Source organism: Canis lupus, chromosome 16, assembly GCF_048164855.1.
Source record: "Canis lupus baileyi chromosome 16, mCanLup2.hap1, whole genome shotgun sequence".
NCBI classification, from domain to species: domain Eukaryota; kingdom Metazoa; phylum Chordata; class Mammalia; order Carnivora; family Canidae; genus Canis; species Canis lupus.
Window position 1 is genome coordinate 51,290,242 of NC_132853.1, and position 20,688 is coordinate 51,310,929.

General features: G+C 52.7%; 1 protein-coding gene across 4 annotated transcripts in view; it reads right to left on the reverse strand.

Annotated features, from left to right (window-relative positions):
• Positions 1–1,832, reverse strand: part of CRHR1 (corticotropin releasing hormone receptor 1) — a 49,237-nt gene extending 47,405 nt beyond the window's left edge. For 3 of the 4 annotated variants that reach the window (XM_072781313.1, XM_072781312.1, XM_072781315.1), the window contains exon 1: positions 1,713–1,832. In XM_072781313.1, the coding sequence (XP_072637414.1) occupies positions 1,713–1,745 (33 nt within the window). In that variant the 5' untranslated portion in view covers positions 1,746–1,832. The remainder of the gene's footprint in view (positions 1–1,712) is intronic. The other variant, XM_072781314.1, reaches the window with a different exon arrangement.
• Between the last annotated feature and the right edge of the window lie 18,856 nt (positions 1,833–20,688).

Consider the following 20,688-nt stretch of genomic DNA (forward strand, 5'->3'; position numbering starts at 1 on the left):
CCATCTAGTAGGAGAAACACACACGAAATAACAACAGGAAAAAAAAAAGTCTTTTTCTTTTCTTTTAGAAAAACGTGACAATTCTAAGCAGAGAATGGCACAGGATTCTAAGAAAGAACGGAGAAAGAACATTTACCTATTACCATGTAATCTTAAAAAAAACAAAACAAAACAAAAAACCCAAACCTATAGTTCAATTCTTTGAATCCATTTAAAAGATCCAATTCAGTCTGATTAGTGAATTCAGAGCAAGGTTGGGTACACACTAGCCTTCCGGAAAATATTCCCCATTTAATGCCATCTATTCAATCTCCCTCGATGTTTTTCTTCCTCCCTCCCTCCCCGGTCCCCTGATTACCCAGAAAATAAGTCTCTGGGTTCACCCCTGGTCCTCAGTTAACGGGTGGGGGAGGGGATACGGGTTCAATCAGACCAACCCTCAGCCGTTTTGTTTTTAAAAACCTCTGATAAATATTTGGGAGGGGAGGGAGGGAGAGAGGCTGGAGACAGCCTCAGTAACTGGTAACGTCTCCACTGCCCAACTGGCAGCTGTTACATTTTAAAATTTTGGTGGTTTCACTCAAACCACTGTGAGCTGGTATATCGTACAGTTGGTTTAATAACTGATGGAAAAATGAAATTCAGTCAATCCGCACCCCTCCCCCAAATCCATTCGATTCTTTTCAGTGTAATCGCTTTTGAACGCCCTGAGCCGGGTCAAGCTGGTGTGGTCGGTGTTTGCAGCCCAGGTCGTCCGCAGCGACCCTGCAGTCCGGGGCGCCGGGCAGCGGTGCCGGGCCCACCGACCTCTCCCTCCGGTGCGGCTCCCGCGCCTGCACCCGGCGAGCCCAACCGCTTAGGGACGCGCTCGGCGCTGGGAGTGGCGGCTGCAGCCGCCCGCGGGCCGGACCGACGACACCCCCGGCCCTGCCCCCTGCCCCCTGCCCCGGCGGACGCAGCCCGCGGGCACTCCCGGTCGCCCCCGAACTTCGGCCGGCAAACACTGCGTGTGCGGTCCGGTGACTTTTCCTGAACTCGGGGCGCCGGGGTCGCGTCGCCGGCCCGGGCACAGGAGAGGCGGGCGCGGCGCGGGGACCCGCGAGGGCAGGGCTCGGGCAGGGCTCGGGCAGGGCTCGGGCAGGGCTCGGGCAGCGAGCGCGGGGCGCCAGCCCGCCGGCCGCAGCGCAGGAACCGCGGCCGCCGCCGGTGCTCCGTCTCCTGCCCGGGGAACGCGATGTGGACCGAAGGCTGGGAGACACGGGGGACATTCATCTCCCCGACTCGCAGCTCTCGGAGCAGGGGAAGGGGCAGGAAGGAGCTCCCCAGAATGGAGCGGGGGCGGGCGCAGTGGGGGAGCCTCCGAGAGGGTGCTGGGGCCGCTGGGGAGCCAGCCCCTCTCCAGATCCTCCAGCACCGCGGTCGGGGTCTGCACCGCGGACAGGGGGCGGTGGATCCAAGTTTTCGCTCCCGCAGCCGAAAGCGATGCTCCGCACGGAGCCAGTGGCCCGGGTGGGCGGACCCCTTCCTCCGTCAACATCCCAGCAGCTTCGCCACAATGATGCCTTTTTTTCTCCGGAGTCCTCCCCGCCCCCGCCACGCCGGCTCCAGAGGTCCGGGGACGGGGACCCGTGCCCAGCCCTGCCGGTGACCCCATCACTCCCGCAGCCGGGATGGGGGCGCCCGCGCTCGAGCGAGGACCGGCTCGCTCTTACCTTGACGAGCCGGAGCTGCGGGCGCCGTCCCATCGTCGGGCTCGCTCGGTCACCGTCCCGGGCGCCGGGGTCCCTCGGACATCCCAGGGGGGCCGGCCAGCCGCGGCGGGCTGGGGCGGGCTGGGGCGGGCTGGGCCGCCGGGCTCCCGCGTCGCTGCCCGGCGCCGAGGTGCCCGGCCCGGCCCCGCGGCTCCCGCGCTGCCGACCCCGGGCAGGTCCCGCCGCCGTCTCCTGACTCAGCCCGGCCGGCAGCCGCCTGGCGTCCCCGCCGCCTCCCCCTCGGTCCGCGCAGCTCCCCGCCTCGACTCCCCGCCCCCTCGCCTGGCGTCCCCTCCCCGCTCCAGCCTCCTGTCCCCTCCCCTCCGGTCCCTCCTCCGCGCCGCGCCCCTCGGCTCGCTCCCCCTCGCCTCCTCCGCCCCCACCCCTCCCCCGCGGGCTCCCCGCGCCCCCGCGGTGCTGACCCCCTTTCCCTGCGCGCGGGGTTGCGGCAGGCGGCGGGACGCACAGGCAGCGGTGGCGGCCGCCGCAGCCCGGGATGGGGGGGCGGGGGCGGGGGACCCAGCAGCCTCCCGCCTCCTGCCTCCCGCCTCGCGCGTGGCCTGAGGTCGGGGCTTGGCAAGTCCAGGGAGCCTGGGGGGCACCGGGGGGGCTCAGGTGAGTCCGTGAGAGCGAGAGGATTGGAGACTGTAGAACAGGGCAGACCGAGCAGAGGCGCCGCGGAAACCCGGTGAGCTGGGAACTGCGTTTGGGCAGCTCCCCCCCCCCCCGCCCCCAGCGGCCGGGAGAAGGTCCCCGCCGCCCCCACTCCAGCGGGGCCGGGAGCTGCATCTGACCCTCAGAGTCGTTGGCACCCACACACCAGGTGCCCGCAGAGACGCGAACCTCTGCGGGACGAATCCTTCTCATTTAGCCGTTCGCTCATTTTCACTCATTCGTTCATTCATTCATTCATTCATTCATTCCACAAACTAGGCGCCAGCCCAGTTTGGTCCAGGCAAGGGGCTGACGCTCGGAACCCTAAGGGGAAGGGGAGACGGCAGTGCCCTGCAGGACCCGCTGGCATCCGAGCACGGTGGCGGGGACAGCAGCTAGGCATCCCGCGAGCCGGGCGTGGAGGAGGCCGCAGCGCCCCCTGCCGGCCGAACCCTCGGGGGAGGGGTCAGCCGCCCCGCGGGGGCCCGCGGTCTTCACCTGCGCGGCTCCCCAGCTCCCCACTTCCACGCCCAGCTCCGGAAGCAGCTCCCACCTCCTCCAGCCCCTTAAGTTTTTCTTCTCCAGCCCTTCCATTTGGACAGAATTTTTGACTTCTCTTACCCCTTCCTTCCTCCACGGGGGAGCTGAAGAGAGAGGTGGAGCCACCAGGCAAAGCCTCAGCCTGCAGCGCCAACAAAGCCCCTTCAGAGCAAGCCCGAGGACTCCCTGGCAGAGGATGGAGGATGGTGGCAGACTGGTGGCGAATCGGCTTTGAAGTCAAACTCTGAACCTAACTGCCCTGGACTCCATGCGCTGCTGCCCCCACACATCTGCCCTCCTCCTTTCCACTCACCTCTCATCACATTAGGCAAGAACAGCGTGTTCATGGGTCCAGCTGATTCTTCACTCAGAAAGGGAGCTACTGTAAAAGGTGGTGTGATTCAACGGGCAGTTTCCTTGCGGGGAAACTGAGGTTCAGACTGGTGATGCCCAAAGTCCCATAACTGGTGAGCCTTGTACTCAGGTTCCTGATTCCCAGCTCAAAGTGCCTGGAGGACTGGGCCCTGAAAAGGTTTGGGCCTTCAGTGGGGAGGGTCATTGCCCTGGAAGCCAGCTGGTCACACTGGCTTAGCCTCACAGGGTGGCACTTTCTAGATGAAGCACACAGTCCTGAGTCTTGCAGATCCCCCCCATTAGGTTAGGGCTGCAGAGCTGGTCATGTTGAAACCAGGACACTCATGCCAAGCCCAAAAGAGATGGATGCACCAGCCAGACTGCCGATGTTATCATTCTCAACAAAAATTAAATGCGAAGTGGTCTAGCCTAGTGCTGGTTCTGGAGTCAGGGAGCCTGAACTTGAGTCTTGGCTCTTCCACTTTACAAGCTGTATAAACCTGAAAAACTATTTAACAGTGCCTCGGTTTTCTCATCTATGGAATAGGGATAGGAATGCTTACCTCACAGAGTTGTAGGTTGGTTTGGGTGAGTTAATATTTGTAAATGGCTTGGAATGGTTTGGGGCACATAGCATGGACTTAGGGAAGGTTAGCTTCAGTCACTATTACCATCATCATCATTATCATCATCACTGAATGGACCTGATGCTCAAATGTATGGGCCTCATGGTCCCTCCTTTCTAGGCAATTCTTTATGGGAGCAGAATTCTTGATTAGAAGGCCACAGCGGCAGTGAATTGTGGAATCAGAGGAGAGGAAGCCTGTGGGCCCTCAGGGAGGTTTGCCCAGGCCCTGTTAAGGCCTGGCTCTTCAGCCCTGCCCAACTTTACAGCTGAGTCTCCAGCGACGAGACAGCTCCAGATTTCCAGATTCTGTGTTTCTGAATGTTTAATAAACACCAGCAAATTTTTCCTTTCTGAGTCCCACTGTCCTCCCCTTGACCTGATCTTTAAATATGCTAATGCCATCGATTAAGCTGTAATGAAGTCTTGCCCTTCCTGCCTTTTTGGTGTGGGATTCAGACCTTCTTTTTCTAAAAGAGCATCTAATGATGGTACAGTTCCTCCCCCCACCCCCATGTTGACTGTCTTGACTTCACTGACTTAACATCTTCGCTCCATTCCCACCCTGGGGTGAGAGGAGGGGGCCTTCTGTATCACTCCATTACCTACTTATTTATAGTTTTGGCCTTGACCACTTGCTTGGGGGGAGTTATGAGAGCCTCCTGTTTAACATCTTTTCTGTAAAAGGATTCCATATTCCCTTTCATTTGTCCTGAAACTGCTTCCTTCCACCCTCAAGAGCCTGGCTCTTATCTGCTGATTTTGGTGAAGACGCCAGTTCAAAGCCTTCTGTGCCCTTCCTCCATCTCAGCCCCAGCTGCTCCAGCCACCCCACCTGACAGCTCAGGATGGTCTCATTACCAGCCTCCCCACCCTCCTAAGGGCAGCTCCCTGCTCTATCTGACTATTCCCTTCCCAGACTCTCTTCTGACCCCTCCTTTGCCCTCTCCTCTTCCTGTCCAGGCCCAGACCAGAGTCAGTTTTCATTCATTTAACCTGCCAGATTTGGAAGAAAGGAGAAAAATGAGGAATTTAAGCAGGATTAAGAGACACTTCCATGTCCTTCCAAGCATTAGGAGAGACAGATGTGAATAAGCAGTGATGGGTGGGATCTGGCAAGGGAGGGTTGAGCACAACCCTTCTGCCTGTGGGGTTCTTCTGGCTTTATCTCTGGGTATCCTAGTGAGTTGATGGTCTGGAGCCATACTTCTCAGACTACTTGTGCAGAAAAACCGCTTCTTGATTTTTAAATTTCAATCTGTTGCTGAATGATATGATCGTAAAATACAGTGGGGATGACTTATTAGAAAAAAGAAATAACAAATAAAAACAGACAAAATAAAAGCCCAATTTTTAAAGCTATTAGATCCAGTGGACATAAAACTACTCTGTCAAGTTACCTAAAATTTTCTAAACGATTACTGTCAACTTCTGCACTTACCTTGTAATGGACTGACAACAAATTATTTTCAGACAGAACATGCTTGGAGTAGCACTGGTCTAGAATGCTTCTCAAGTGTGAGATCAGGAAAATGGCCTTTTGGTGAGAGTAGCTTATAAAATCACATGCATATCAGGGGAGATGGTATTAATTATCCCATCCATCTGTGCATTCATTCAACAAACATTTAATGAGCAGCAACTATGTGACAGTCACTGTTGGATACCAAGATGAATAAAGATGAATATAATAAGGGCCTAGCCCTCAAGATGTTCACCGAGTGGAAGGAGACACTTTGATAAATAATTAAAAGCTAGTGAAATTAGGTCAATAATAGAGCAACCACTGTGGCATGGAAGCAGAAATATTAATTCTGCCTGGGGCCAGTGGGGAAGGCCCTACCAAGGAAGTGGTATTGTGCTGGGCTCTGGAGGCAAAGACAGATGTTTAATCCCATATGGCCAGCCAGCACTCCATAAATGAGTTAATATATGTAAAGTGCTTAGCACAGTGCCTGGCATATGGGAAGTGCTTCAAAAATGTTAGCTGCTCTTATTGTTAAATCTTATAAATCACCACCATCATCATCATTCACCCAGATCTACCCACAACTGAGCATAACTTTGTCTTGGGATTTGGGGGCTATAGGTAGCTCATTTTGGGGAAGAGGGCAAACTGGTCTTCACCTACCCTCTTTGTCAGAGTTAAAATCTAGAGGAGGTAGACTGGAAGTTAGATATTAAAGGACGTGAGTATGGACAGGTAGAGAAGAGAGGAGGCCTTCAAGACAAGAGGGCACCTTAAGAGACAGCCAGAGGAACAAGTATGGGGCAGGGGAAGAGACTGGTCTGATGGGGACAAGTGATGCACTGATGGGTGCAGTGACTGGGTGAGGCTGGGCAGAACTGAGGGGGGAAGGGGACAGGCTGTGGATCCCCTTAGATAAGAGACGTGATATTATTTCTTCTGTCATTTAGAACAACAGATAATAACAATAGTAATTAGGATTTGCATGGCAGTTTGTACCACACAGCTCTTTCACAAACATTTTCTCATTTAATCTTTATAACAACCCTATAAACAAGAGATATTAATAGCCTTTACAGATTTGCAGATGAGAAATCTGAGCTCAGAGGTTGATCCCTTGCCCAAGGTCACACAGCTGGCTTTGGCATAGTCAGGATTCCAGCCTGATGTCCCTAGCTCTCACTCCACGTATTTCCAATGTACCACAGAGACATGACCTGAGCCTAGACCCCTAGGGAGCTGTGATATCACATAGAGAAGGTCCTGGCTCCAAGAAAACGATCCTCTAGAATCATTCTTTCCTTTTACTTTCCCAGCGGAGAGACAAAGGGGAAGAGCAAAGGCAAGCCACAGGACAAGCTCAGCAGGGACAGCAGGCAAGGTGGGCCACTCAGCCACAGAGGTCTCAGGTGATCTACTGACTCCTCCACCTCTTCCCCCGTCTGAGCCTAGACCAATCGAGGGCAGGTGTGCTTACCCTGGGTACAATTACCATATTTTTGCACTTACTAAGTATGGCCAAGGGGCACCTGGGCAGCTCAGTCATTTGAGTAACAGACTCTTGATTTTGGCTCAGGTTATGATCTCAGGGTCCTGGGATCAAGCCTTGCATCAAACTCCATGCTCAGCATGGAATCTGCTTGAGGATTCTCTCTCTCTCTCTCTCTCCATCTGCCCCTCCCCTCTTCTAGCTGCAGACTCTCTCTCAAATAAGTAAATAATTAAAAAAAAAAGTGTGACCAAGAGAGCCATTGAAGTTGTTTTTAAGAAAACTTTTTAAAGGAGCACTGAAGTAAGAAGCTTTGACACCTTAGGAACATTCTGGAATTGAAAATATATCAGAGGCGCTAGCTGGCCATTTGTGCAGAGTCAAAAAGAAGGGCACACACTCACATTTCTTCACAGAGAAATAGCATACCTCTAGCCTAGACTAGTGGTTCTCAACTGGAGGCTTTTGCCCCCCAGGGAACATTTGGCAAAGTCTAGAGATATTTTTGGTTTTCACAAGTGGGGAAGAGTTCCTGGCATCTAGTGTGTAGAAGCCAGGGATGCTGCTAAACATTCTCCGGTGCACAAGACAGCCCCACAGCAAAGAATTAATCTGGCTCAACATATTCACAGTGCTGGGGTCGAGGCACCTCGGCCTAGGCAAGAAGTTGGTACCATGGACAGCAGAACCCTGGGTTTTCCACAGGGCTATGATCTATGGAATCCACCTTCTTCTATTCTGTCTGAAAACCACAGAAATGCAAGAGTTCACCATTCTACATTTCTTGAACTCCATGATTTCCAAAACATGAGGCTCCAGGGAAGGCACTGGGGTAACACCAATGCGGTGTGCATGAGAGGGTAGGATGGGGATCTGCTTAAGGGCCCCCAGGGTAGTTGGTTGAACCAGCGCAGGACTTCAGGACTCTGAGGTCTTTGTGAATGTTCCTCCCCTTCCCCCAGGATAGTGCTCAGACTTCCCACCTCCACCTCTTTTACAGGTAGAGTTTGTCCTTTTTCCCCCTAATCTTAAAATCCTATTTAAAACTAGGAAGTTCTCATACAAACCTGTTGGTCTAATAGGTAAGATGCTATTATTCTTGTTTTACAGATGGGTTCATTGAAGTCTAGAGGCTGAATATACAAGGTGCCTATCTATTTCCCTGAAGAACTGTGAGCTCCTTGGAGGGCACATACTGCTTCCTTTTCATTTCAGTAGTCCCAGCCTCTGGCAAAGTTCTGCGCCTCAGCAGATGCCAAATGAAATGTTTATAGTTGATGATCAGTCTTATCATTGGATTAGACCCCAGGATCCTGCCTCCAGAGCAGTGCACTCTGTAAGCACCTGTCCTCTTCTGGACCCTTCCTTCTCACCACCACTGTAGCTCTCCCTCTTCTGATTGGGGCCCCTCAAAACAAGCAGTTACACCTTCATGGTGGGGAACCACAGAACTGAGCCTCAATTCTTCCCTCCCCTCCCCACAAGCCTTAAAAAGAACTCAGGGCAAAGCAGATTTGCCCTCAAATTTGCTAGAAATGTCTTCACTTCTTCCAGAGAAACTCAGGGAAACTGGTCACCCTGACCTCCACTGGCCACTTAGAACTCACAGAGTAAGACAGGGAGACTGAAGGGACGTATTAACCAGCTACAATGTGAGGACCTTGCTTGGATTCTGATTCAAACAAATTGGAAAAAAAAAAGACCTATAAATAAGTAGTTGGAAACATGAATTCTAATTAGATATTTAAAAGTGTGATAATGGCGTTGTGGTTATGTATTTAAAATGAATCTTTATCTTTTGGAGATACAACCTAAAATATTTATAGATGAAATGGCATGATGTCTGGATTTGCTTTACAGTGATAGGGGAAGGAAGGAAGTGGGTGGGGATATTAATGAAACGAAGTTGGCCGTGAGTTGCTAACTGTTGAATCTGGGTGATGGGTACATGGGAGTTTTATGTAACATTTTGTCTGTTTTTATGCACTAAAAAAAATCATAGCATGTGAGGGCTGCCTGGGACCACTTAGGGAGCACATATGCCAGGGTTTCCAAACCATCTTCTTCTTCTTCTTTTTAAAGATTTATTTATTTGTTTTGTTTTGTTTTGTTTTTGTTTTTGAGAGAGAGAGAGAGAGAGCGCGCCCGTGAATGTTTGTGGAGGGGGGTATAGGGGGTGAGGAGAGAAACGGCCTCCTCGCTGAACTGGGAGCCCCGACTCTGAGATCATGACCTAAGTCGAAATCAAGATTAGGTGCTCCACCAACTGAGCCACGAAGGTGCCCCCAAACCATCTTCTGTGGAACTGCGGGGATTCTGAAGTGATGCCTCAGGGACTGAAGTCAGAGATGAAGTAGGGGGAGGAAGTGGTTATGGAAAGATTAAAGAGGGGGCTCAGAGGCTGCATTTTTGTTTGATCAGTTTTATAAATTAGAGGTGTATAGTAGAGGTCATTTTTCGAAAAAGTTTCTTCCCAGAGCAGCAAGCAGTGTTTCCAAGACCCAGTGTATTGGGGGCAGAGCTCGGCAGAGCCTAGTCTCCTGACTGCCAGATTCCTGCACTCCGCACTGCACCACACTGCCTTCCTCAGGCCTGGCTGAGGCCCTGTAGCTCCTGCAAGACTCAGTGCACCCGAGGCCTCGGTCCAGTTGGCCTTAGCTGGGATGGGGGCTGGGTCATGATACTCCTGCCTTGAGGTGCCTGTAGGCATGCTGCCTCCCGTGGGCCACTCACTGCCTGATTTCCAAAGCCAGGCCTGTGGCTCAGAGCCAGCCTTCGCTTTGCTGGCTGCCATCTGGCCAGGCCCCAGTGGCTCAGCTGGATGTGGGCCAGCACTTCCACGTATGCCTGAGCCAGAGAAGTGCTGACCAGGGCTCAGCCTAATGGCCACACCATGGCAGTTCATTTCAGAAGAGGAAGGCCTCATGCTGCACGGGCCTCTCCTGCATGAGAGGACTGGCCTGGGGCTGGCCAGACGGTTCCATCCCATGTGGTCAGGACAAGGGGATGAAAAAGGCTGAAGTTCTTTCATCCTACCTGCATGCTTGCTGGGGGGGAACACAGAGAGCTCCTGAGTCATGGGGCAGAGGAGACAGGAGGAAGAGAGGGAATTGCCTGCGAGACAGGTGGGAGATCCATTTGCAAGAAGCAGCCTGGCTGGACTCGCAAGGGCACAAAGGGAGCGTGGCTATGTCAGTGACAAAGGAGGTCATGGTGGTTGTGCAGGGACCTTCCATTTGCCTCTCCATATTTACCCTACACATTTCCCTACCTGCTGTGTGCCCCAGCCCTGAGTGGTGTGAACTGTACCAATTGACTTCCTCACCCTCCCACTTCCTGTTGGGCTCAGCCAATAGGAAGCCCTGGCTGTAGATCAGTTGAAGAGAAGAGAGTGAGTTGGGGTATTTATCCCACTCTCTCCCTGTGGGGTGGCCATAGCACGGCTGTGTCCCTTGATCAAGGGCCCCTGCTAGCTCTCATGGCAACCTCTCTGGTAACCTCTTCCTCCCCTTGTCCCTTTGGATCTCAGGAGAGCCAGTTCTCACTGGTCTCAGGATACTGCATGACCCCTTATGGTTTCCCCATTCTGTGCAAATCTTTGTGAACAGTCTCTTTAATAAATCCCTCTCAATTTATTCAAGTGGGCTGTGCATTTCTTGCTAAGACTTTGGTCAATGCAGGCTGCTCAGAGGCTGAGTTTGCAAATGTGAGACAGTACACAATGAGTCTTTTCTTGCATGGGACTCCAGTGAACTAGAGAGATGGTGAGGCCTCCCAGGGGGCCTGCCTGGACGGACAGAGCAAGGGGTGGAGACAGGATGTGAGGCAACCTCCAACAAATGAGCAGAGACCCTCATGGAGGGAATCCAGCTGGAGGCATGGCTGGTAGAGATGCCAGGAGGAGGCCTGGGGGTCTCCCCAAGCCTCACTGGAAAGCTATTGCTACAGGAAAGGGGAGAGCAGGAGGTGCAGGGGCCCAAGACAAAGAACAGCAAGGCCAGGCCCTGCCTAGGTATCTCCCACCGTGCTAATGGGTACCCTGAGGGTCTGTGGCTGCTAAACTTCCAAGGATAAGCCCCTTAGCTGGAGAAGAGTCTCCTGCCCAGCCTATATCATGCTTACTTGGAGTCGTCTCCTATAAATATCCAGCCTCCAGGCTCCCTGCCTCGGTGCTTGTCTTCAAGTTCCACCAGCTGCCTGAGTGCCCTGCCCCTTTCCAGGACTAGAACCTCTACCTTGGATCCCACACACTCCAAGCGCACTTCTCTCCTGCACCAGTTCCCATCTTATATTAGGGTTGTGTCTCCAGACTTGCCTTTTCCAGCCCTGGCCCATAGGCCTTTTTGGTGTGTGACTTTAGCAAGTCACATCTCTTTGGAGCTCGGTTTCCTTATCTGTGCAATGTAATGGTAGCTAGAGGTATATATATATCAAGAGACCTCTCCTGTCCCCTTCAGACTTAAATGAATCCACAGATGTATGTCTTTTGACCTGCTGATAGATGATGCAAGAGAAGAGAGCACGCTTCACTCATTCATCTTGTGCTCCCACGGCACATAGCTGAGGGCCCCGCCAGCAAGGGTTGGATGGATGGACTGGTGGGTGGTTGGGTGGGTGGATGATAAATCTCTCTGGAGTGGAAAAATGCAATTCATTCCATGGCCCTGGGTTTATAGAAATGTCCCCTGGGAACTTCCCACTGCCTCTGCCCACCTCCTGACTAATCTTGCATGTTCTCATTTGTAACCTGGTCCCCAGAGCAGACTCTCCCTTGAAAGTGCATCTGGAACCAGCACCAATGGTTAGCCTGTGAAGGGACACGAGAGACCAGCAGCCACAGTCACCTCTAGGGTATGAGCTCAGGGGCTTAGGGGTGCTCAGGAGAAAGAAAACATTCCTATGTTCCCTTTTGTTCTCTTTGGACTTTTTAAAACCATGAATTACTTTTCTAATATAAAGGAAGTCTCTTTATTTTTTTAAAGATTTTATTTATTTATTCATGAGACACACACACACACACACACAGAGAGAGAGAGAGAGAGTGAGGCAGAGACACAGGCAGAGGGAGAAGCAGGCTCCATGCAGGGAGCCCGACGTGGGACTCCATCCTGGGACTCCAGGATCATGTCCTGAGCTGAAGGCAGATGCCCAACTGCTAAGCCACCCAGGTGTTCCTAAAGGAAGTCTCTTTGAAGACAAAGTAATATACCAGAGGCTGATAATTACTTGTTTCTTCCAAAGAGAAAAATTGAGTAGCTGAGGATTCAGGCAGGGGTGAAAAACAGTGATGACACTCACTTGTCAATGTCTATCCTTTGGTGCCTTTAGGATTTCATACCATGTACATTGATTATTTATTCTAAAAACTGCATAAATTTAAGAAACCACTAACCTGTGTAAGATATTCTTATAGTGAAATGAGGTACTTTTACTTGGCAATAGCTCACTTAATCCTCATCACAATCCTGGGTACCTATTATTGTCTCTGCATTCAGATGAGGAAACCAAGGCTCAAAGAGGATTTATGTTTTGCCTGTATTTCCTTAGTTGGTATAATGTGGCATTGAGACTCACACCCGGCTTTCTAATCCTACAGCAGACTGCTGATGAGGCTCAGCTTACCAAATATACTTCCATTACAGAAAAACAAATTGGCATTTTGGTGTATGAGTCAGTCTCTGGAAGGTTTGTTTATTGTGAGTCAGCCCCACTGAGCTCTAGCCCAGTGGAGGCAGCTGAAATGAAAAAGATCCCAGTGCAAGCAAAGCTGAGGCCAAGACTGAGGGCTGAGGAGATGCCAATAAACTACACACAAGAGGAGCTCCCCATGCCACCGATCACATGCAACTCCTCATCTCAACTCTAGTATCCTCAGCTTTGTTTTTGGACATTTTACTTTAAACTTCGCTCACTCTAGGAAGCTTTCATTGGTGCTGCAGACTAGCTCTGCGAACACACCCTAGCACTCGAAACAGCCTTGTCCAAAGTCTGCTTTCCCTGCGACCCTACACTCTATGCCTTGATCACAACTACACTCCTACACACCTAGACCCGCACCCAGCTCATAGCAGGAACTCAACAGATACTTGTCAAGTGAATGAATAAACCGATGGCCAGGGCCTTGTTCCTGCCAGGCCACCCTACTTGTCTCATTTTTTATGTCCTGCATCTGTGCTGATCACAGGTGCTCAGGAGTGCAGGGGTGCAGCCAGAGGGGATGGAAGGGTCCCTGGTTGTCAGCTCTGGGTCTCTTTCCCGTGACAAGGACATGGTGTGGACAAAGTAGCTGCTCATCTTGTCAATGAATGAGCACTTGGCCCTCCCAGGCTGCCCAGCGCTCAGCTCTAGTTTCTCATGGGCCCAGGGACTTGGGGTGGGGGCAACCCCTCTCCTCTGGGGTGGACTGTGGGTGGCAGTGGTGGGAGAGGAACTGCGGGAGGCCTCAAGGGACCACCCCTGGGCCACCCCTGGGCAGTGGCAACCTCTGATGTTAACCCAGCATAGCCTGTGGCAATTGCTCATTTCTGTGTCTCCATCTCTCATTTCTCCCTTTGCATGTCCCTGCCTTGCCTCTCATAGTAACACCCCCCCCCCCGCCCCCGCAGAAGCTCTTTCCAGAAAGGTGAGGAGTCAGAGGAAACTGAGTTCCATTTTCTCTGGAGCTTGTTCCTATGGGCTACAGCCCTCCTCACACCCTGACCCCCTCCCGGTCACCGTAGCCCCTGCCCACCTCTCACATCCCCTCCTACTGAGAGTACCTCTCTTCCATCCGCCTTTCCATTCCACCCCGACAGCAGGATTTCTCCTCCATGGTGGATATCAGCCTCCCTAAGCCCTGGGAGAGCCCAGTCCTGCTAATGAGCTAAAGCTGACCTGGTCTCTGGGCTGAGGCCACTGCATTTGTTCATCAGTGGCAAGACCAGCACGGATCCCCAAACACTTTCTCATCATTGTTCCATCAGCCCAATGGAACTATTTATTGGACACCCACTAAGGATGAGGCTTTCACAGGGGAAGGGCCAGTGGTGCAGGCGACATGGCCCTTTTCCTTGTGGATCTATAACCTTGCAGGAGCAGCTGCAACATAAAGGGGTCCCTGTGTGAAAGGGGACATCACCGCTGTGAAGCCAACAACAGACCTGGAGTGTGGTCTGGGTCTTCCTACCAGCCAGCTGTGTGACCCTGGGCTAGTCCCTTCCTCTCTCTGGACCTTGGTTCTTCTATCTGCAAAATAAGGGTTTGAACGAGGTGGGCATTTTCCAAACTGCAGTTTGTAACCCATTATGAGATGGTGATATGAGTTTAGGGAGTCAGAACCAGCATTCAAATATTAAAGAAGAAAAAAGGGGCAAACATATCAGCACCATACATTGTAGGATAAGTGTTACATAAAGAAACTTCCTAATGTTGTGGGTAGGTGTGTAAACGTGTGTTTTGTACCCATGTTGCTCTGTATGTGCTGCACGATGGTCTGTCTGGGGGTTTGCACATTGATGTGTTGGCATTTCAGGGATCTTGATGTTTGTGAGGACATTTGGGACAAAATACCGGCGACTGGGAGTCTACAGTGTCTGAGAATCCAGCACGTGATCAGATGGGCTCACTTAATCCCTCCTTCTGTAGATGAGGAAACCGCAAACCAAGGAGAAGTGACCATGAGCCCTATTGGGCTAGAACCCATTCCGGGGCCCTTACACCCTCAAATGGTGGTGCGCTGCTGCTGGGCGGACGGGGTGAGATGGGCGGAGAAGAGTATTTCAGGAGGCCAACCAGGGAGTCCTCTGGAAAGCGGCTGCCTACTCAAAAAGCCTGTATTTAAAATAAAACAGTTCAGCCTGGCTTCCCTCCCCCACAGAAGGCCGCCTCCACCCCCGTCCTGCTGGATAATTCCTTGACAGACACATTAGTTAAAGCTGGGTTAACCCTTGACGCCCAGCCCCTAGCACCAGGGCAAGACCTGGACCCCGGAGGCCGTTCCCTCCCCAGTACCAGCAAAGATTGGATGTTGAGCAGGAGAAGGTGAACCCACAGCCACACTATTTTTAGTCCAAGAATTGGTTGCCAGGGACATTAAGCTAATTCCCTGCCGTATATCAGAGAAGCGACAGCGGTGCTGTTTGCAGGGTCTAATTGCGGGGATTTATTGCAAAATGCAACTTGTCAGGGCTGCCGAGGCTGGGGTTCAATCTCCTTGTCATCAGAATCTGAGCTATTTGCCGATTCCTTGGGCGGAAGGGAAGGGAGTGGGGTGGAGAAGGGGCAGGTGCTGTGCCCTGGGACTCTAGACGGTTCTCAGCTGACCTTGCACCAAGAGTCCCTGAGCCCAGGGTGAGACAGGGAGAATAGAAGGCATGGAGAGTAGACCGGGGCTAGCGGAGGGGCTGGGGTTGCCGGGTCCACGGTCAACGAGACTCAACCTTAACTTTCTTGATGCCTTCAGATCTGGAAAAGGCCCCTATGGGACAAAACTGCTAGCTTTTCCTCTTGCCAGTGGATGGGAGCATGGGAGGCATGGGATGGGGGTACAACAGAAGGGTTTCCAGTTAGAAGGAAGAGTCCCTTGACACGAGGATTCTTGATGGAGGCACAGAGGCGACAATGTGCAATCTTGGTGGTGGTCATTCTTCTGCCCATAGGAAGGGAAGGGGATGAGTAGATATGTAGCAGAGCCACTGGGTGCCAGGCACACTGGTTGGCACCTCGATGGGATCTTATTCAATATTCTACACAGGGGGTCTCTATACCCATTGCATAGGGGGAAGATCTAAAGCTCAGGTGAAGAGACTCACCTAAGGTCACACAGCAGCCAGAAGAGCAGAGCCACAATCTCAGAGAGAATGTGTCCAATGACAGAGTTTTCTCACCAGGCCTCACTAACCTGGGATCCCAGGAGCTGGAAGGAGCTGGGCCTCTTCCCCTGAAATCCTGGGGCAAAAGATACTCATCCACCCATCCCTCTGATGAACATGCCAGGTGCTGCACCAGGGCCTCTAGAAGAGAGACATAGAACATGGTGCCCATCCACAAGGAGCTCACATGGAGAGGTCATTCCTTCCAGCCCCCTGCCTCATCTCATCCCCTCCAGAGAGAGCAGTCTGCATTTCAAATAGCTCAGGAAAGGAAAAGCTGCAACCTTCCCTGGGTCAGGAAGATTTAGGAAGCTTCTGGTGTCCCCTGGTGAGGGGTAGGGGAAGGACAGCTTGGACTCTTAGCATCTTGGGGGAAGGCTGGACTCAGGCCTACTTTCCTTATTTAGATACCCGGAGTAATGATGCAGAACCACCTCATGGGAATGCTAAATGAGAAAAGGAAGGTCGAATGCCCCTGGCCATGGGTTCAACTTCCCTGAGACAAGCTAAAATTGGGTTGATCATTGTAGCAAAACCCTGTGATCCGGTACCTAGGTTTGCCGTTCTTCTTTACAATTATTTTTAAGCCATGTGTATTTTTAATAGAGACCATAGAACCTGCACGTGATGCAAAAATCAAAAAATGCTCAGACCCTATCCTGAAAATTTCCCTCCCTTCCCTGCACTTAGCTACCCAATCCCTCTCTCCAGGGGCTCCAAGTTTATCAGTTCCTTGGAACCCTTCCAGAGATAATCTATCTATTCACACAAACAAGCAATTATGGCTGCATATTCTTTTTGTTTCATGCAAACATGCTTCTCTGTACTTTATGTTTTCCCCCACTTAATTTATCTTGGAGATGGTCCCAAATCAGTCCATAAAGAGTGTGCCCAGTCATTCTTTTGTTATGACTGCATAATATTCCACTGATCAGATGGCCCATGTTCTACTTATCCCCAGGGATGGGCATTCAGGTGTTTCCAGTCTTTAGCTCTTATAAACAATGCTGCAAAAAAAAAAAACAAAAACAAAAAACAAACAAACAAAAAACAACCTCATTCCTAAATCTTCTGGCATATCTAAGAGTATATCTATAGGATAAATACCCAGAAGTAGAACTGCTCACCCATGAACACATGCGTTTATAATTTTGACACTTCCTGCCACATCATCCTCCAGGTCAATTGTGCCAATTTGCACCATTTTAGGGTGGGTTTCCCCAGAAGCAGACCCTAGGATAAGGATCCAACGGCAGGTAGTTTTTTTAGGGGGTGATCCCAGGAAGGGAGGGGGAGTGAGATAGGGAGGGAAGGAAACCAAGCAAGTTACCCCTGCAGTGACTGGAGCTTACTCCCCCTGAAGAAACTGGGGAGCCTTTGTGGGGCACAGGCCTCACAGTGATCCCACTGGGGGCATGAGGACACAAAAGTAGGGCTCCTTCAGAAAGTGGGGTGTCCCGTTGCCCCACACCTTCACCAATAGCACACGGTTATTCTGAAAGCCCAGTCCTCCTCTCCTCAATGAGCGTTCCTGCACCCCATCTTTCACCCACGTACTGCCGGCCCGTGGAGTGGTTGCCCACCGTGCCACCCCATCCCAGGCTGACACCAGATCATTCTGCTCTTGCAGGATCCCTCCTGGATGCCAAGCCCTAGAGGAGGTGCAGAGGCACGTCTCAGGTGACTAGACCCCGAGCTCTCTGAAAGGAAACCACCCGGCACTTCCGTTGTACTCTGCCCCCACCCTGGGCAGCAGCACAGAATGTGCCCACTCCGTAATTGTTTAACTGGCCCAAGAGAAAATCCTGCCCTCATTCCCTGGAACGTACACCCTGCATCCCTGCCTGTGAACCCCAAGGGCAGGTCAAGGCCACACAGAGGACACAGATATAGACACCAGGAGTCAGCCCAGCCAAAGCATGGGCCAGCCGCCTCCGAAGGTGGGCAGGGCTGGGTGTCGGAGGGGGCACTGCCCTCTGGGCTCAGGAGGCTTCTCCTTGTTCTCCTGCCATGCTGGCACAGAGTTCCAGGCTCTCCTTGCTGAGGTCCCTGAAGCAGACAGGAGAGGGGGTGAGTTGTGGATAGGGGTGCCGTGACCTGCTTTCAGGATTCCCTGCCCTTCCTAGCTTTATTTAACTGATGGCTACTCTCCCTGCCAGGATGCTAGTAGTCAGCCTCAGATGCAAAAGAATAAGAGGAAGCACAATCCTCTACTAACCAGGCTCAGAGCAGGACCCTGGTCAGGGGTATTAGCCCTTGAACCAGACCTGCAGCCACCAGTGACATCAACAGTTAAGGTGGGAACAGAAATGACCACCCTGACATCTGCTGAACCAAGTGGAGGTATTAGCTACAGCCTCTCCCTCCCTGAGTCCTTTTCCTGCCTGGCTATTAATAGAAACACCAGAGAGAAAAACTAGCACTCATGACAACTGGCTCAGCGTCAGGGAGTGGGAGAGGGCAGGTTCAGGGGAACCTGGGAAGCCTGGTGGGCATTCCTCATCCTCCCCCACACCCCCACCAAGTCTGGCTGGTAAACACTGCACAAGGCTTGGCTCCTCCCTCAGTCCCAGCTTACAACTTTGTAAAATAAGGATGCTGTACTAAATTCCACTGATAAATGAGCACTGAGCACCTATTATGTATCAGGCGGTAGGGAAACAAAGGTGAGCACCACACGGTTCCTGCCCTCAAGGAATTCCTTCTGTCTAGCAGGAAATAAGCACAACCAAATAACTCTGTGGGAAAAGAACAGAGTAAAGTGGTGTGTGAAGGTCATGGGGCACCGAAGAATGACTAGTTGATTCTCCCGGTAGGAAAACACCCCAAAGAGCCTGAGGCATCTGAACTGGGCTTCACAGGATGCATAGGAGTTTTCCAGAGGCACCTCAGTGACTTCAATACTTCCAATGCCAAAATTCTATTCCCTGGTCCACCTCAGCATTTGGAAACTACATCCTACAAAACTCTAATATTTTCAATATGTGAATTGAGTGCTCTCAAGAGATGGAAGAGGTTTGGGAAGCGATGTTCAAATGCAATGGGTCGGGGCATCTGGGTGGCTCAGTGGTTGAGTGTCTGTCTGCTTCTGGCTCAGGTCATGATCCCGGAGTCCTGGGATCAAGTTCCTCATTGGGTCCCCCCAGGGAGCCTGCTCCTCCCTCTCTGCCCCTCTCTCTCTCTCTCTGGGTCTCTCACGAATAAACAAATAAATACATCTTTTAAAAACCCCAAAACAAAAACATGCAATGGATCTCTTTGCTACAGGACTCCTCAGAGCCTTCACTGTGCTCCCTGCATTGTGAATGCCTAGGAAGGGGGCAGAGACTAAGGATGCCCCTTCCTCCCTCTTGTCATCTTGAAGAGTTCTGCAGAGCCCAGTTGGGAAAGCACTCTCTCGGCTGGGGGTGGGGTGGGGCGGGGGCGGGGGGGGGGGCGGGGGGGACAGCCGTTTCCAGGTGAGCAGCAGACTTTGGCAGCCCAGTCTCTCCCTCGGCATCAGCATCGGCATCTGCATCGGAGTCAGGGCACAGAGGCCTGGGCTAGCTCCCAGCCCCTGCCTGCCACGCAGCTCTCCCTCCAGCCGGGCAGGCCTTCCAGAGGGCTCTTGTCCTGCTGCCTTTCCCACTCACAGCCGAGCAGGAGCCCCCTGCATGCTAAGCAGTCCTGCCTCTCCGCAAGGACCCAGGGTGGTGAACCCAGGGGCAAGGTGGAAAAAAAGGAGGATGGCTCACCGGGAGCCACTCAGGCCCCTGTCCTGGCCCCTGGGCCTGATGGGCTGCTTCTGCTCCACCCACCCCCACGCCACCCTGGCCAGGGTGGGCCTTCCTGGCTCTCCCGGGCAGCAGGGGGCCGCTGTGGCCAAGCGCTCTTACTTGGAAGCCCCACATCACCTTGGAGGAGAGTGGAGCTGGACAGAAAGGTAAGTGCAGACAGCAGGGAACGGGGGACCAGGCGGGGGGGGGGGGGGGGGGGGGGGGGGGCACAGGCTAATGCCAGATTCCCTTCCTCCTTGCCTTCCTTTTCCCTCTTTCCTCCTTCATCCTTTCTTCTTTCCTGCCACCTCTCCATCCATTCACACATAGGGCCCTGCTCTGTTCCCAATTAGCCTGCAACTCACACGATGGGGTGCTGATGGAGGAGCCTTCCCTTCCCTTCCTGCCCCTCTGATTTCTCTCTCGCTCCTCCCTTTATTCCTTCCCCTCCTCCTTCACCCTTCCTTCTCTCCTTCCCCCTCCCTCCTCCTCCTTTCCTTCCTCTGCCTTTCTGCCCCCATCTCCCTTTGGCATGCACCAAGGGCTCCTTATGTGCAGAATCCTACCTCGACTGTCCAGACGGGAGCTGGATGCCCACCACCCGGGACACACCAAGCAGAGGAGAGAGGGTAGACTGCTCTGTTCCCAGAATAAACTCTCTGGCAGAGAGGTGGGATGAAGGAGCCGAGTGCTGGGGGCCCCAAAGAAAGGCCTTAAACGTCGCTGAGAGCTTGCTAGTGCTGAGCTTGTCCTCAGGGCTGTTACAATTTCCTTGGCTCCCAAATGTGTGAAAGTGGTGTTATTGTCCACACATTTACCCATAAGGGACCCCAGCCTCAGAGAGGTTATGCAGTGGGCCCAAGGTCACACAGCAGTGAGTGGAGACAAGACTCCAAAGTGCCTGCTTCTTGGACAAGGCGACATGGAAGCAGGCGTTGAAGGATGTGATGGGCCGGGCTGCAGGAGAGGTGGTGCACTGGGGCTGAGGGTAGGAGTGAGAGTGTGGGAGGCTGGCCTGGCTGGGGCTGGGGCCCAGGTGGGGCGGGGGCGGGGGGTGGGGGCTGCGGCCAAGATCAGCCAGGATGGAGAACAGAGATGAGCCTGGATGAGACAAAGCTACTGGCAAGATGTGAGGGTGGGGCTGGCTTCCCAGAAGTGGCCCATCAAAGATCCCATGACAGAAAGATTTCCAGCCAGGGGGGA